Source organism: Sinocyclocheilus rhinocerous, unplaced genomic scaffold, assembly GCF_001515625.1.
Source record: "Sinocyclocheilus rhinocerous isolate Xijiao unplaced genomic scaffold, SAMN03320098_v1.1 scaffold1314, whole genome shotgun sequence".
NCBI classification, from domain to species: domain Eukaryota; kingdom Metazoa; phylum Chordata; class Actinopteri; order Cypriniformes; family Cyprinidae; genus Sinocyclocheilus; species Sinocyclocheilus rhinocerous.
Window position 1 is genome coordinate 1,237,305 of NW_015644118.1, and position 17,953 is coordinate 1,255,257.

The 17,953-nt window shown below is 35.4% G+C and overlaps 2 protein-coding genes across 3 annotated transcripts in view; both read left to right on the forward strand.

Moving 5' to 3' along the window:
* LOC107758028 (occludin-like) overlaps positions 1-10,467 on the forward strand; it is a 17,632-nt gene extending 7,165 nt beyond the window's left edge. The window contains exons 3-8 of the mRNA XM_016575668.1: positions 1,123-1,284; positions 5,924-6,075; positions 7,663-7,881; positions 9,273-9,444; positions 9,530-9,571; positions 9,692-10,467. Of these exons, the coding sequence (XP_016431154.1) occupies positions 1,123-1,284; positions 5,924-6,075; positions 7,663-7,881; positions 9,273-9,444; positions 9,530-9,571; positions 9,692-9,790 (846 nt within the window). The 3' untranslated portion in view covers positions 9,791-10,467. The remainder of the gene's footprint in view (positions 1-1,122; positions 1,285-5,923; positions 6,076-7,662; positions 7,882-9,272; positions 9,445-9,529; positions 9,572-9,691) is intronic.
* A 1,224-nt stretch (positions 10,468-11,691) lies between these two features.
* LOC107758027 (butyrophilin subfamily 2 member A2) overlaps positions 11,692-17,953 on the forward strand; it is a 15,075-nt gene continuing 8,813 nt past the window's right edge. The window contains exons 1-5 of one of the 2 annotated variants that reach the window (XM_016575666.1): positions 11,692-11,892; positions 14,470-14,564; positions 15,578-15,676; positions 15,840-15,941; positions 17,085-17,249. In XM_016575666.1, the coding sequence (XP_016431152.1) occupies positions 14,502-14,564; positions 15,578-15,676; positions 15,840-15,941; positions 17,085-17,249 (429 nt within the window). In that variant the 5' untranslated portion in view covers positions 11,692-11,892; positions 14,470-14,501. The remainder of the gene's footprint in view (positions 11,893-14,469; positions 14,565-15,577; positions 15,677-15,839; positions 15,942-17,084; positions 17,250-17,953) is intronic. The other variant, XM_016575667.1, reaches the window with a different exon arrangement.

Below are 17,953 nucleotides of genomic sequence, written 5' to 3' on the forward strand. Positions count from 1 at the left end.
AGGTATCGCTCGAGTACGAGAATATATATATATATATATATATATATATAATCAATTAATGAAGCACATCATGTTAAGCTTTTTTCCCCCAGTATATTTCGAAAGTATAACCATATGAAAAAGTAGTCCCTCCTCAAAAGGACAATTTTACACCTCAAATTAAAAATAAAAAAAATTAATGGAAAGATTAATCCAAATGCTAAATATGAATTAGGCTTCAATTGTGAGTGCATTACTGTAAACACATTTTCTGTTCTTTTTTGCAAGCTAAGAAACTAAATAATTCAGTGAAGAATCAAAGTAATTGTCTGTAGTAATCAATACATATTATGTTATTAATAGCCCAGAACTTTCATTTCAAGATAGAACTGATCATGAGAGTGAGATGATTATTAAGATGATTATAGTATACTAAATCAGTTTAGTATGATAAATAATTTAAAGTGACGTGTAGCCATGTATGGTGTCCCATACTCTGAATTTGAGTAGAGTAGTGAACACACACACACTGTGAACACACACCCGGAGCAGTGGGCAGCCATGTGCTGCAGCGTCCAGGGAGCAGTTGAGGGTTCGGTGCCTTGCTCAAGGTCTCACCTCCGTCGTGGTATTGAGGGTGGAAGAGAGCGCTGTACATTCACCTCCCACCTGCTGGTACTGAGACTCAAACCCACAACCTTTGGGTTGCAAGTCTGACTCTCTAACCATTAGGCTACGACTGCCTAATTTATGTATGCATACATAATAATCTGAGCACCAGAACGGCCAGACATGAGTATAGTTTCTTCCCTCAGGCAATCCATCTCATGAACAGTTAACTTTGCAATAAACATGTAATACTCAACACTACTTATACATTTATTAATTTAACACACATACCTCTTTTTACATTTCCTTGCATTTGTACATAACACACCTGTACACACAAATACCATCTATTGTCTACTTTGTATATTGTGTTTTTTTTTCCATCTTGTCACTGTCATTCTGTTTGTGCTGTGGAAGCTTCTGACACCAAAACAAATTCCTCGTATGTGTAAACATACCTGGCAATAAAGCTCTTTCTGATTCGGATCATTTATGTATGCATTGGACTTAATACTACAATTTTGTCATTCTCAGGCAGTTGCAATGGTTTGTGGGTTCATGGTTGTGGTGGCACTGGCTGTGGCGGCCTTCTTCTCCTATAGGACCAGAAGTAAAATCAGGCACTACGGGAAACCAAACATCTACTGGGATGGACCACTAATGGGAGGACCCGAGGGCAGAGATGTGGAGGATTGGGTGAGTTTCTTTATCACCTCTTAGTGCATGGAGGAAGAAACACATGGTCACTAATTGAGTGACACACCCAGATCAAAATGGCATGAAGTGTTTTGCCTAAGTATCAGGCTTATTGCTAGTCTTTGCAGCAAACAGCTGCAACACAAATGCCCATGCATTTAATTGTCCAAGTTATATATATAGGCTCTAGTAGCATCCCAGCAACCGTCCATGGGACAAGCAGTTTAATTCTTCTAAATAGTTTGTGATAGTCAATCTAGACATTTTGTTTTGGTAGACTGGGAGCGGCTTGAAAGTGTGTTTTGAAGTCATATATCCTTTAATAGTTTCAGTGGCCTGTGCGACACTGGTGATAATTCAGTCACAAGGTTAAATGTGTTGCTGATACGGTCTGTTTGTTAACAGCCGGCCTAGTTTCGCTGTGATTGATCATTAACCAAACTGAGAAAGTCAAGTGGCTTTTAACTCCTTGGGTGGATGACTATGAACGACTAAACTGGCGGCCTTCTTCTCCTATAGGACCAGAAGTAAAATCAGGCACTACGGGAAACCAAACATCTACTGGGATGGACCACTAATGGGAGGACCCGAGGGCAGAGATGTGGAGGATTGGGTGAGTTTCTTTATCACCTCTTAGTGCATGGAGGAAGAAACACATGGTCACTAATTGAGTGACACACCCAGATCAAAATGGCATGAAGTGTTTTGCCTAAGTATCAGGCTTATTGCTAGTCTTTGCAGCAAACAGCTGCAACACAAATGCCCATGCATTTAATTGTCCAAGTTATATATATAGGCTCTAGTAGCATCCCAGGAACCGTCCATGGGACAAGCAGTTTAATTCTTCTAAATAGTTTGTGATAGTCAATCTAGACATTTTGTTTTGGTAGACTGGGAGCGGCTTGAAAGTGTGTTTTGAAGTCATATATCCTTTAATAGTTTCAGTGGCCTGTGCGACACTGGTGATAATTCAGTCACAAGGTTAAATGTGTTGCTGATACGGTCTGTTTGTTAACAGCCGGCCTAGTTTCGCTGTGATTGATCATTAACCAAACTGAGAAAGTCAAGTGGCTTTTAACTCCTTGGGTGGATGACTATGAACGACTAAACTTTTGTAATACCAAGACAGTTAGAAAGCATACTTGAATTATCATTTTTTTTACAGTTCAAAGAATAAATTAAGTGTTTAGGTATAAACACATTTCTTAGAAGTATTTTTCAATGGCTGAGACAGATGTAAGTGTATATTAATGATTATTATATGTATATTTAAAGAGTTATATATTTCAATAATTGACTTAAAGGGACAGGAAAATACATTTACAGTCTTAAAATATGTTTTGGCTCAATGCCAAATATGTATTGTATGTACAATATGAATATAATTTTAGGAAATATATTTCTCATATTGAAAATATATTTAGTTTAAACTTTCAAATGCCAAATATATTATTATATTATTAAACCTTCAAATAAATTACAAAACGTACTTTTGGGTAAATGCAAAATGTTTTTAATATAGTTTGTACAATATAAATATATAGGTAGAAAACTAGAAAAAAATATTAAAATATGTTAAAATGGTTAAAAATAATGAAGAGAAAATATAAGTTACTAAAAATTCATCAAAAATATATTTTTGTATTTTATCTATTTTAGCAATACTTTTTGGGACATATTTTAAATCTGAATATATATTTTTGCCATATGGGATTAGACACAAAACATCTGAATTTAGATGAATATTTATTTACACATTATGTACTGAAAATGTGACAAAACTGTCAGTACATTCTGGGACTGAAAAAACTGTTCATCAGCCATGTAGGTATTGTTATAATCTAATGCTGATTGTTTTAAAAATAGCCAGATATCAGCCAATTTATCATCTTAGCTAGTATAGTAATCACTGTCTGTTCCCATTGCATTTATGGTTTTATTTTTATTACAGAACAGTGTGTTTAAGTGATACAGTACATAAGTGCTATGGAAGAGAACAGGAGTCATGTTGTGTGTGTGTGTGTGTGTGTGTGTGTGTGTGCGTGTGTGCATCACTCAGTACTATTGCATTATTGTGAGTCTTTCTTATTTAAAAAAGAGAAGCAATTCAAGTGATTGCACAAGCAATTCAAGCAATAAAGGTTATTCAAGAAACAGACAGTTTGTAATAAAAAGATCAAGGGAACTTTAATTTAAATATCATCAATTGAAATAAAGTCAGATGACTGTGCGTCTCCTCATAACAAAGAAAAATAACAGATGAGATATCTTTATTATCTTAAAGGCGCATCATATGACCCCTTTAATTGTTTTTCCTAGACAGATATACTAAGATTAAATGAGAACAAATTGGGACCAGCATTTCAGAAGAGATCAAACACTGCTCAGATTTACTAAGATACCAAAGTCTGCAATCAAAAGTCAACTCAAACATCACATTTTTTCCAAAATCATTCATAACTCTATAGCTCTGTACTCTTAATGTGTTACAATTGTTTCTATTTTTAATTCTAGGAATTTTAGAAGACATGTCTGAGACGAGGTTGATAATTAAATAAGCTTTAAACTGAGAATCCTGATAAAAATGAGCAACATCTTGTAAATCTTTCGTCCGGGTCTACAGGTTGTTAATGAACCCATAGCTGGTGGTGAAGGCTCCGTTGGGGTGGGGTTTGATTTTGGATTAAGTCCACTGGAAACATAATTACTACCATCATGAGACTGGTCTGCCTCTCTCTGCCCTGGTGCTTTCAGTAAATCTATGAGCTCTGACAGCGTTCCAAACATTCCCTTTAAGAACATTTCATTCCTTGCCTTTCTATCTCTCCTTCTCATTTGTCTGGTGCAAAAGGAGGTCACGAGCATGAAACGTCCCTCTTTTCTGTGTTCTCAAGCATTCTTTCCCTGCTTATGTAGCGTGATCATGGATCAGTGGTGGCAGTAGCTCATGCAGGGAAAGCATTGTTGGAATTCCTGGATGATTTGGGCTCTTCTACACAGTGGCTTTTCCCCTTCTCCCCAGCTGCAGGGAAACGCTCCTCCACCCTCTTTCCTGCTGCGTCCTCCCTTCTAACACACACACACACACATACCTTCACGCAAAACCCCTTCAGAACAAAACAAATAATTCCGCTGACACGCACACCTGACTTCATTGTTTTAGCATTGTACTGCTCGGAATTGTTTTCCTTATGGTTTTTACTTATATCCATACAGCCACTACTTCTTTCACCTTTTTGCTTTAGAAAAAAAGTATTATAAGTCATATATTGTGCCAGAAATCTAAACTATTGGCATTGTGTGTTTGTCACAAAACATGCTTACATGCTGAGAACATCCTCTGAAATCAAACTTCAACAGGAAGAGCAAGACCACTTTTGCTTCTTATTCCCTGCGGTCTTTCCTGTACAGTAGCAGAAGGAAGATAAAGTCTAAACAATGGATCTAAAATGGTTTCTGTGTTGGTATAATGTTCTGTACACAATGCAATTTCGAAAGTCTGCGATCAAGACAGATTTATGATGTTGTTAATAGTGTATTGTTTGTGCATTATAGTAATATACATAACATACTTACAGTCAGGCATAAGCTTTTACAAGTAAAACGTATCTGTTATTTTTTATGTTATATTAAGTCACTTTTCCAAACAGATTTTTAACATTTTATTTTTCAGATTTACACTGCTGATCAAAAGTTTTTAAAGAAAATGTATGTGACAAAAAAAAATCTGTTTCAAATTAATGTTATTTTAAACTTTCTATTTGTCAAAGAATCCTAAAAAACGCATTGCTTTGCACACAAGTATTATATGCTCTTCAACACTGATAATAAGAAGAAATGTCTGAGCACCAAATCAGCATATTAGAATGATTTCTGAAGGGTCATGTGACACTGCAGACTGAAAATAAAGCTTTGTCATCACAGGAATAAATTACAATTTGAAATTATTAAAACAGAATAATAATATTAATATATAATAATAGTTATAATAATATTTCACAATATTGCTGTTTCTACAGCATTTTTCATCAAATTAATGAAGCCGTGGTGAGCTTCTTTCAAAAACATTTTTAAAATCTTACCAAGCCAACCTTTTGAATGGTATTGTATGCTTAAATACAGCACCTGCAGAAAAACAGATTGTTGAGTGATAAAGAGTGTGAAGCCATTATGATTACACATTTATTTCACATTACATTTATTATTACTGCGTATAACTGCATTGTGTATCAATCAATGCAATACAAAAGTTTCCTCAAGGCCTGGCAGCAAAAAAGAACAGTTTTTGTCCAAAGATCACAGATAGTGAGGAATATGGTCATGAAAAACTAAAATATGTTGATTTTTGCTAACATTATAAGCAGACCTGAGGGAATTATTTAAATGATACAATAATGTAAGACCCTTAAAGATGCTACTGTTCATCAAACAAAAGAGACTTAACCATTTCAAATTCATGTTCAAATATCTGTTATCTGCTTTTAGTTCTTCTCACTTGCTTGCTTTATTGTTTGTGATGACTTTTCGCCTTTCATTATCTGAAATATGTTGCTTCCTGATGTTTTGCACGTCATGCTCTCTGTTCAGATATGAATCAATGTTTGCAGACTTTGTACTAAACAGTTTGTTCCTTTTTCAGGTCAACCATGTACAGGATGGACAGAGCGTGCAGGAGGCATCCATGGTGTTTTCAGAGAAGATGGCTCCTGTTCTGGCTTCGGCCCCCAGTGTCGGCTCCATCCCCCTAAAGACTGGCAGTTTCTTTAGCTCTGAGTCCCACAATGTTATCGGGTGAGTGAGTGAGTGATCCGACCCTGGGATAGCTGGAAACAGGAGCTCAAATATTGCATGTCCCTGCTAAGGAAATGCTGGAGCTTACTTTATTGCTTAAGGCCTTAATAAGTCATTCCAGTTTTACATACTGTACACTACTGGTCAAAAGTTTGGGGTCTTTTATGCTGACCAACAATGCATTTATTTGATCAAAAATAGAGTAAAAACCTATTTTGAAATATTTTTACAATTTATTACTACAGTCTTCATTGTCACATGATCTTTTAAAAATCATTCTAATATGCTGATTTGGTGCTCAAGAAACATTTATTATTATCATTGTCAATGTTTTTTTTCTGCATTTATTTGAAAAAGAAAGTTTCTGAATAATATAAAGCTCTTTATTGTCACTTTTGACAATACACTTTTGACAGTTTAATGCATCCTTGCTAAATAAATATATTAATTTTTTGTAAAAATTTTAAAGACCCCAATTTTTTGATGGCATTGTATAGTTACTCCTGGTTCAAACTAGTCAGTGGCATTTTTTTTTTTTTTTTTTTTTTTCTGATGTTAAATCATCAGTGCTACTGTGCTTTCAATAGTTGTCTGGGTCATTGATCTGCCTAATGGTCTAGCCATTAGTTTCATGAAGTCAGGTCAGATTACACCAAATATGATGTGTCTTGGCATGAGATCAAACTTTCTGCATTTTTTTAATCGGATGTTCTTTCATTATAATTTGTTTTTAAAGGGGTCATATGATGCTGCTAAAAAGAACATTATTTTGTGTATTTGGTTCTGTCCCTCCTTGTCCCTTGTCCTGTTCCATAGACATTGTTGGCATTTCAGAAATTAAAAAAAGAGTATTCTGTAATTTGACCTAACATGTTTATTGGAAAACACAAAAACATTACAATGAAGGACAATGAAGAAAACATATGGCTTATTAACAGTGAAATGTGAGACACCAACTTGTGAGGACATTTGAAGCAAATTACATTTTCTCTTATTTCTGTCAATGCTATGTTTAAGAACAGTGTTTAGTAGCCTAAATATCATTATCTCAGCTATAAAAGCATTGTACTTATGAAGCGTCCTCACAAATATTACTTCTAATATGCATTTTCTCATTCAGTTCATTAATTTTCCTACAATAACTGCACAGTCTTGAACCTATGGAACTTTATTTCCACCACGGAATAAAAAAATGTAAAATCTCAGTTTATATCTCACAATTCAGACTTTTTTTTTTCAGAATTGCGAGACATAAAATCAGAATTGCAAGAAAAAGTCAATTGCGAGGTTTTTTTTCTTAGAATTGTGAGTGTACATCTCACAATTCAGATTTTTTTTTCTTAGAATTCTTAGATACCAAAAAGACAGAAAAGAAATTTGGATTCCGAGATGTAAACTCGGAATTCTGAGAAGAAAAAAAAGACAGTATTGCGAGATTCATACTCACAATTGTGAGAAAAAAAGTCTGAATTGTGAGGTAAAAACTCGCAATTCGTTTTTTAATCTTTTTATTCAGTGGCAGAAATAAGCTTCCATATAAACCATTTCTCTTTTTGGATAAAGTAGTAACAATTTTTACACCCACAGTTACCCTGAGCGCTCTTTTAGCCGCCCATCTCACTCCACATCCCCGTCTGGAGAAGTGAGCTCCAGCCCCTCCGACCAGACAGACACCATCCACAAACCGTCTGCCTCCAGGGGCAAGAGGCGCAGGAGGAACCCTGAGCTGGACGAGTCCCAGTACGAAACCGAGTACACAACGGGAGGAGAGACTGCCAATGATTTTGACGAAGATCTATGGACACGGTGAGGATTTGTTGTGGTTCAGGCTCAGGGTTAGTAGCGCACTCCTAATTTTTTTTGGGAGATAATCGTCTCTGGAAGGCATGTCTACATGCTAACATAATAGACTAAATTTGGGTTAATGTGTCAAAGGTCTTTGCATATGTATGCATGTTTATATGTGTTGTTTGGTGTGATGAGTTAAAAAACAGATGTGGTTTCACTCATTGTTGGACCACGAGAAGAAAATCAGGCCTCATTTGTTAACATTACTGCATTAACTAACATGAACTAACAATGAACGATATATTTTTAGAGTATTCATTAACTTTTGGTAAAGTTAGTTATACTTGTAATGTTAAAATACTTGTATTCACTGCATTATGGCTAAATATTCTCACTATTTTGCTGTTTTTTGACACAAATGAAAAATACTGGGTTGAAAGTTTGAGTGGCCACTTAGTAACAAGTTGACCTTAATAAAGAGTTAAGGCATGGTCACATTAGCAAAATTTCAGTGTATGCTGGTACATATTTCACATTAGGGAATTACTCCAAATAGTGGTATTTTACATTAGCAAAAATTTGGCAAATGGAATTATTTCACACAAGTGAATTTTTTGGTAAATAGTAGTATTTCACATTAGTAAAATTTCTGTGAATGATAGTATTTCACGTCAGCAAAATTTCTGCAAATGGTTGCATTTTACTTTAGCAAATGTCTTGGAAAATAGTAGTATCTCACATTGAAATTTCTGCAAATGGTTGTATTTCACATTAGAAAATTTCTTGGTGAATTGTAGTTGTTCACATTAGAGAAATTTGCTAAACTTTTCACATTTGCAAAATTTTGGCAAATGGTTGCAATAGTGAATGGTAGTATTTTCACTTTTTTCACTTTATTGAAATTTTTGTGAATGGTAGTATTTCATATCAATGAAATTTTGGTGTGCCATGGCATTTCAAATTAGTAAAATTTTGGCGAATGGTAGTATTTCACATTAACAAAATTTTATGAATGGTGGTATTTCAAATGAGCACAATTCTAAATACCACAGACCATTTTCAAACCAAGCAGCTTTTTGTTTGTCAACACGGCAAATTTGCATGACCATCTTGAACTAACTTGAAATCTGCATTTGGAATATTTATGCCCTCACTGATTGTGCGTATTCCTATTCAAATGACTGGATTTTGCTGGTGAATTTTCATGTGTGCACCTTTACTCGGTTCACTCCAGAGGGATCGTTGCTAAAAAGTGTTTCTGTCTATCCGTTTCTTTGGAAAAAAAGTTTATTAAATAACCACTAAATGACTATTGATCTCATTTATCTTAAAGCTGAAAATACAAGTTGCCATCCATATTGGCAGAAAGGAGCATCACAACAACTGCTTTCTGTTTCATTCCCAATCAGTCTATATCCAGAGATCACATCTGATGCCCAGCGACACGAGTATAAGAAAGAGTTTGACTCGGACCTCAGGACCTATAAGGAACTGTGTGCCGAAATGGATGACATCAACGATCAGATAAACAAACTCAGCAGAGAGCTGGACACACTTGAAGAGGGCACGTCCAAGTACCAGGTGAGTGACTGAAACATTTCAGATAACTACTTCACCTCCCTGTTGTTCACATCCATATGACTTTCTTTTTTATCTCACATTACAGGCTGTAGCCGAGGAATATAATCGTCTCAAAGACCTAAAACGGGTGAGTCATGGTGATAAAACTGAAGTATGACTAAACATCTGACTCATGTTCATAGTAATAGATGCTCTGCTTTTTTTGATGCTAATATGAGGCTTTCCTTCCCTTATTCTCTCTATTTAGATGGCAGATTATCAAAACAAGAAGCACCAATGTTGCAAACTGCGCCACAAGCTTTTCCATATGAAACGAATGGTTAAGATCTACGACCGCCGTCAGTAATAATGAGCTCCATTAAACCACCACACCTGCTCTCCTTGTTAAACACTTCTGCATTTAACTGACAAAGCCTTCAAATGACTGTGTGACCAAAGTTGCCCGAAACTGCTGTAACCATGGCTTCACCCAGTGCTTATGATTAACCTGAGCCCTAAAGATGATTGGAAACAAGGACCAGAGATTCCGAAAACCGGTCCTTCCAAAGTCTTTCCATTACCTGGAACTTGTTCTTTCACTGGAAACATCTGCCTTTTTTTAGAGTGAGTGACTTCATATAGCCTGTAAAATGCCATAAAGCATAAAAATATTGTTGTTCTGTTTTTTTGTTGGGTGCGGTTGTGAGTGCTAACTTCAAGGTCAGCTGATTACAGCGGTGCATGTGTTTGTTGGAGGAAATGTACTTTAGACAGTCCTCTCCAACTGAGTAATTTGCACCTGCATTGGCATCTACGCAGTCAGTTTCCTTGTGTATTACTGTAAATGAGTTGTGTGTTTTATTGTCTGTAAAGGTGTAACTGTGGGGCACTGCTTGTTTTCAAGTCAGAAAACATAAAAGATTTTGTTTCGAGGTGTGCTAGAATAGTTCCCAGAAACAACTGAGGTATTTAGTTGAGCAGTTGTGTCCTAATGGTTAGAGAGTCGGACTTGTAACCCAAAGGTTGCGGGTTCGAGTCTCGGTACTGGCAGGGATTGTAGGTGGGGGTGAGTGAATGACCACGACTGAGGTGAGATCCTTGAGCAAGGCACCGAACCCCCAACTGCTCCCCGGGTGCCACAGCAAAAATGGCTGCCCACTGCTCTGAGTGTGTGTTCACGGTGTGTGCTGTGTGTGTGCACTTCGATGGGTTAAATGTAGAGGACAAATTCCAAGTATGGGACACCCTACTTGGCCACATATCACATCACATCACTCACTCATTTAAACATGCAGACCATTACAGAATATTCTCTTTTTTAACAACTGACTGCCTCAGAAAAAGAAGAAATGGAATTTTAAATCACAAAGATATTTGATATTCTTTGTATATATTCAATTTCATATTCAATTGTGATTTTAAAATCGAGTTTGGAAAAAAAAACTAAACCTTACTAATGGTGCACTATGTAAATACGCAAATTTGCAAGGGTTCTGTTCATTTCGTGCTAAATGTTTATATCTCATTGCATTTGATTCATTTCGAAATGTGATTTTCACACTATTTAAAACAATAATAGCTGCTTTTATCTCTAACTAATCAAATATCTATGCAAGATCAAATATTGAAGTTCTGTTTGTTTTGTAATGTTGTTATGGACAACAAGTAAGTTTTGTTCCGTTTTTTTACTCATGTAAAATATTTTGTACGAAAACATTTAAAGTGGTACAAGGCGTCAATTTTCGGCTGTTAATGAGATAATGCTGTTTGTTTTTCTCACGTGCATAACAGCATTTATTTTCATCTGTACATATTTGTTGCCCTTTCTATTTTCAATAAAGTTTTGTATTTTAAATTTTACATCTGTTTTTAAAAGTATAGCTAAGGCTGTAGTAAAGCGTATTTAGAGGGTAAAGTTTGGTTTTCTTTTATTAATACAGAACAGAAAGAAATGTAGTGGTTACAATTGAATGTAAGTAAATTGAATTTAAATAAATTACATTTGAATTTAAATAAATTGAATATTAATGTCTTATATGAGATCATGTATGTATTTACTATAATAAATCAAATACATTTTTCGGTTTACGACAGTAGAGATTTAAGTAGAGTAAACGGAGTAAAAAAGGTTAGACAATAGCACCCTCTGCTGGATGTCTTTTAAATAACAAGGCAAGGAGAAGAACTCGTCCACTTTCGGTAATGTCACGGAAACATACGATAAGTCTTTCGGTCTCGTTCGGGAACGTTACGGAAATACACGATCGGTAATCACTCCGCGACAAAAGGCTAATAACTAAATTACCAAGACGTGTGAACGCCGATTGGTCACCACGAGATTCACCACACTCCTGTCCTGACTGCTGAGGCGAGGGCATTCACTGAACCAGCAACGACATTCACAAGCATCAAATGAGGTTGTGATGTAGAAAAACTTTCTGAGGATATTTCGAAAGGTTAAACAGAAAGGTACGTGACTTACATCTTAGTAAACTTTATATTCTGTCATTGGCAGCGGTGCACCTGCTATATTTAATGACTGTTGGATATGCGCACACCTGCGAAGCCTAATATTATGACTGCATTGCGCTTCTCTGAGTTTGGAGTGTATTATGGCGTCTTCATTCATCATCTGCTTTTTTGTCATCTGGAATAACGCACATTCTGCATAAACCTAACGGAAGTATAAGTAGGCTATATTATTTGGGTTTTCTAAATGATAGGTTTTCTAAATGCTCTGATAAGGATATTTAAATGGCCATATTAACTATGAGTTTATTATTATTATTATTATTATTAATATTCATTATTTGTATTAATAAAATGCAAATACGTGATATTCTTATTTTAATGACAACGAAGGATTCTGTCTTCAGCAGCTTTTTAAAACTACATCCAACACCACCTACTCACTCTTGCTCAAAAATACACACAGGTCTGTACTGGTTTAATTCGCTTAAAGGATCAGTGTATGGCAAGCCGTCTTAACATTTAATCTATAAGCCGTACTAGTATCTATTTTCATGGTACTAGTATCTATTTTTTAGATACTAGTATCTAAAAAATAGATACTAGTACCTTGAAAATAGATACTAGTATGGCTTATAGATTAAATGTTACAAGGGCTTTCCATAATCAGTGTGGTTTCGAGAGATCTCGTTCACGTGGTTTGTGTGTGGGAATCTGTCAGGAGCTGTTTAATCTGTCCCTGTTCCCGACCTGACACGTGGCGTGACAATGCCAACACTCTGCCAGGCTGAAAACAACAAGTGTAAAACTTATATAAAAAAAAATAAAACTTTACCGATAGATGGAGTGGCTGCTAATGCGTCTTAGTGGTTGCTAGGGTGTTGCTATGCAGTTTAGTGAGTGTTCCGGTTGTTTCTAGGGTGCTGTTGATGTCTTTTAGGGTACAAAGCAAAAATAAATGTATTGTTTATTTAAATATTTATATTTAAAACTGTCAAATGATATGGTGATATTGAATTGATCCTATTTGATTTTCAATTCTGTTATATAAAAAAATAAAGCTTATTAGGTCAATACAGGACAAAGGTCTGATCCAAGTTTGGTGGATGTAACTCTAGTCTGACAGTTTTTTCTTTTCTTTTATTTTTCTTTAGAATAATAAGCTTAAACACACCACCAGTTTTTCTAGCCACTAAAATAAATAAAGTTACCTTGTGCACATACTTTACTTCAAGGTATTGCTGATCAGTAATGAAGTCAGTGTTATGGGGTTTGTGATCTATATGGCAGTGCATTTTTCTCAGTGCACCATGTAAATGTGCAAACTTTTGTCTCCTTCATTAGTCATGTTCATTCATCTAAGTCAGCAGTTTTATTTGATCATAAATGGATAAAAGTGAGCTAATTAAGAGCCTAAGTAAAACATATTGCACACCAGAGGAACATGATTGGGCACATAATTTAGTTCAGAGTATAGCGGATCATTAATAAAAGCTTATCAGAGTCCAGTCATGTTCATTCAATCAACAAGTAGTTAATCATAAAAAAATGTGAGTAAGCTGAAGTAGTTTATTTGGTGACATTGCACTGCTGTGCCAAACAGAAAACAAGTGTGTGTGTGCACACCAAACTAACATAAAATTAAGGAATTTACATATTTCATAGTGTTGTATGCGTGGTTTCCTAGGGATTTGTGACATACAGTGTCAATCCATTTTTATCAGTGCATAATGTAAATGTACAAATGTATTTATAGGAGACCCACTGTTTTCTGTCTTTCTTGTCTAAAAACAGAAAATAAACTACAGTTAATCTGAAAAATGCATGCAATACTACAATGGAAACCTGGGATTAAAATCGAATTGAAATCTGGAACTAAACAGGAAGACTAAGGTGTAATACAAGACTTCTTCGCCTTACAAATAGTTGTCAAAAGCAAAAATGCTACAAAATGCACACATTTGTTGAAAAAAGTGTGGAAAAAAATGTGCATTGCATGTTCGTTTTTTTCCCTTTCAAATTGATTTTTTTTTTTTTAATCTCAAATTGTCATGATGATAATTTAATTTGTAATTTAAAATGTTTCATTAAATTAGAAAAAATGTGAAATGGAAGCTATTTCACTGGTGGTCTCAGACATTTGGGCTATGTTGTATGTATATTGTAAGCTGCTTTTTAACATGTTCGCATTGGTGTGTGAAGATTTGGGACTGGAATAAGGAATCGACTGAGTGTCGCGGTGCTCTGGCAGGTTGTGTGGGTGTGCTGGAGAAACGCTGAGAAGACGTGCTGATTCAGCACAATTACATCCCACTCTGTCCCCTAGCGTCCACTAAAAGTGCTCTCGCTGCTTCCTTGGGTCTCTCTGGACCTGTACCCACTGTCGTAACGAGCCAATCGGAGCAGAGCCGCAGAGTGATCAAAAAATAATGCGTTGTTGCAGGTTGAGTTTGCTTAGTTTTGAAAGTAAGGCTTTTTGCAAAACCCTCCCATCTTTCACAGCTGTTACACTTCCTTAAACCTTTGAAATCTCTCTTTTTCCCTCTTTTGCTGTTTTCAGCATTCCGTCTCTTTCAGATTTCTAATAGGGTCACATCAGCCTGTCCAATATGATGAAAGATTGCCTTCAGTTTCTCATTGAGCCAGCCAAGAAGCTCAAGTTTCGTCTGAAGGTACAGTGGGTCATTTATTCATTCATTTGTTGCATCAGAGGATTTTTTTTTTCAGTAATTCAGTGAAACTCATTATATCAGGGTGTTTTTTTTTTTTCAATTACAGGCACTTTTGTTAAATATTATATAATTGTGTGTATTTGGGATAGGCTACATAAAATGCTAGCTATGAACTTCAACTATTTTTATCAAAACAAACTTAGTTGTGGCGTCATTTACACCACAACCATCAATATTTCCTGCTAATAAAGTAGTGTACTTGTTTATCAATGAGACATAATGAAATGTGAGACATGTGGAGTATGAAGAAAATAAGGAAAATTAAGATAAATATCATTTGTGAACAGAATATATTTTTGCCACTTTTGTACTGAATACAGTAATTTACAGTCAAGCCAAAATTGTCAAAACATATGAAAAAATAGTGAACATATTATTTAACTATTTAATATGAAAATATGATATACAGTAATTGTTTGTATTTAGAATAAACTTCATAAAATGTGAGGCACAACTACAGACTTTTTTGTCAGACGAGTTGACTTCTATAAAAACTAGTTTAATTGTGGCATCATTTTCATCACAACAATTTCTCCTGCTTCAAAATGAAATGTAAGATGTGGCGTGTGAAAAAAAAAAAAGGAAAATTAAGAAAAATATCTCTTGTATACTTGAATAGGCTATTTTTATTCTTTTATATTTTTATTTTGACTATAATCAATTTCAGTCAAGCTGTAACTGTTGAACTTGTGTAAAAAGTGTAAAAAATATTGTTTAATTATTTATTAAATATGAAAATATTATTTAATTGCGTATTTAGGATAAATAAAATGCTAGCTATGAAATTAGTCAGCAGTTATAATCCAGCCCATAATGTAACAATACAAAATTTGAAATGTGGTGGAGATGTTCATGACTTTAAGAAAAAAAAATTAATATAGCATTTATAAGTTTAGCTATTATATTCCTTGGTGGAGCTTTAGTTACTCCATAATTCCCAAATGTCTGTGCAGGAGACGCGGAAGAGAGTGAAACATGTAAAGAAAGAGCCATTAACAGAGAGTCAGCTGTTTATAATGGAGCTCGCGCGAGAACTCAACAGGATCTGTCAGGTAAGACAAATATATTGTTGCATTGTACCTGCTGTACCTGGCTTTTCTCGAGCTGTTTAGAATCAGGGTCAGTAAATAAATCCACTACCATCAACTACATTTCTACACACATTTGCAAACTCTGTTTATCCCTGTTGGAAGCTCTTATGCTGATGTCTTTCAGAGGTCAGATATTCTGGCTCACATCTGGGCCGGAGAGGACGTATGGCCTCCGCACGCCTGTCGAGAGTTCATTGTGGAGACCGCCAACATCCTGGAGATGAAGGTTAGAACCTGAGCTGAAATGAATCACAGGCAGCTGAATTTGCTGAATTGTACTTCAACAAATTCAACACACTTATATGTCCTGTTTAAGGTTTGTATCTTGTAAGCTGCTTCATCAAGACTAAAATAGAATTTTCTGGAAAATGATTATTCTGGGAAGAAAATTATAATAAAATATAAATGTCATTTGCTATGTGTATGTATAACAATTTATGTGTAATTCATACTGAAAAATGAAATTATTCATATTTTTATGCAAACATTGTAAAACATTCAAATCGGGGAAATTAATTTGAATTCTACTTAGTTCAGAAATGTAAAACGCATTCTCAGTTCATTTCTGAATGGTGCACAATCCTGTTCCTCAGTAAATATAGTCGCCTTCCTGTATTCATTTAGCTGCATCCTACAGGAGACACACTCTGTTTTTCAGACAGCTGTTGTTTCTCAGGATCTGCATGGCTTTAATTACAGGCTGATGTAGGTTGGTTTAGAGCCGTGTGTTATATTTAGAAAAAATCCTGCTTTAGAAACAAACTGTCACCAGTCCCCATAGTAACCAGCTAGTCTGTTTCTATCAGGCTGACTGACAGCTCCAGTAGCTTAAGGGTTTAAAATTCTGTCAGTTTTCAAAGGATCAAGCTTTAATCCTGGTTTGTTTTTAAGTTATAGTATAGTCCACAGTACTTTTGTGTCCTTGAGCTGTAGTTCGCTCCATGGTGTCCGCCTCGTGGATTTAGTGTACTTTTAAAAAAGCTTGTTGTCAGCACATTGCATCTGAGAAATCAAAGTAATTGATTTTTCAGACACGGGCTGTTTATTAAAAAGGTCACTGCATCATAAATGTCAGCTCAAGGGGCTCAAGTTATTGAGGCAATTATTTTCAGAGTTACTGATATTGAATCAAGAATACTGTATGTTGCGAAATGTAACAGTTTTGAGGGATTTAGATCATAATGTCTCTATATGTGGTTATTTATGTCATAGAGATGATACAGGCATTCAACTGGCCAGATTTAGTTTATATTCATTCCAAAGCCATGACTAGAGATTTCAATATTCAAAAGCACCATGAAAATATCATAAAAGTCCATAACTTGCATGCTAAATTCCAAGTCTTCTGTTTTTTTTTCTGATTATGCAGGAAAATATTGAGAAGCCCATGCACGTTTATGCTGATCTGCATCCAGAAAAGCGGGACTGGAAGAGTCATTTACTGAGCATGCTGGAGCAGGGTGGAGAATATGACATGGGCCCGTACAAAAGGATCATTATGGACTGGACCAGAGGACAGCGCAACAGACACCCGGTGAGGAAGATTCAGAAAATACATCTGCATATTCACCACCAAAACTAACTTCATGAGGCGCATTCTGGGATGTTTTTCAAACAGTATTGAAAATGTTCATACGTAACATGGAGAAAAAATAAAATACAATATATATATATATATATATTAGGGCTGTCAAAATGAATGCGTTAATAACGCATTAACGCAAATTAATTTTAACGGCACTAATTTTATTAACGTGCGATTAATGCAGCGCGCACTTTCAGGGTTTCCGCGGGTCCTTAAAGTCTTAAGAGGTCTTAAATTAAGTTGTATCATATTTAAGGCCATAAAAAGTCTTAAATGGTTCAAGAAAGTCTTAATTATGATTTCAAAAGGTCTTAAATTTGGGGAGGGACAGACACGAATTGCGATATGGCTTAATGTGACGATTTCATTGAATAAATATGAGCGCTGCACGTTTCAAAGTCCGGTGCTGGGCTGCTTTGTTTACAGTCGGAGAAACCGCTATATTTCTGCTGTTCCGACAGCGCCATCTGCTGGCAGAGAATGAATCTGCATTTTCAATAAGCCTGTCTGCTGTTTTTGTTCAGACCAATGCGAACATCCACCCATGTTTTTATGCAGCAAACACGCAGTTGTAAATGTGAACTGGTAGATCGATAAGAAGATAATGCATTATAAAAATCTAAACAATTAAGCCAGTAAAATATAGTTATATG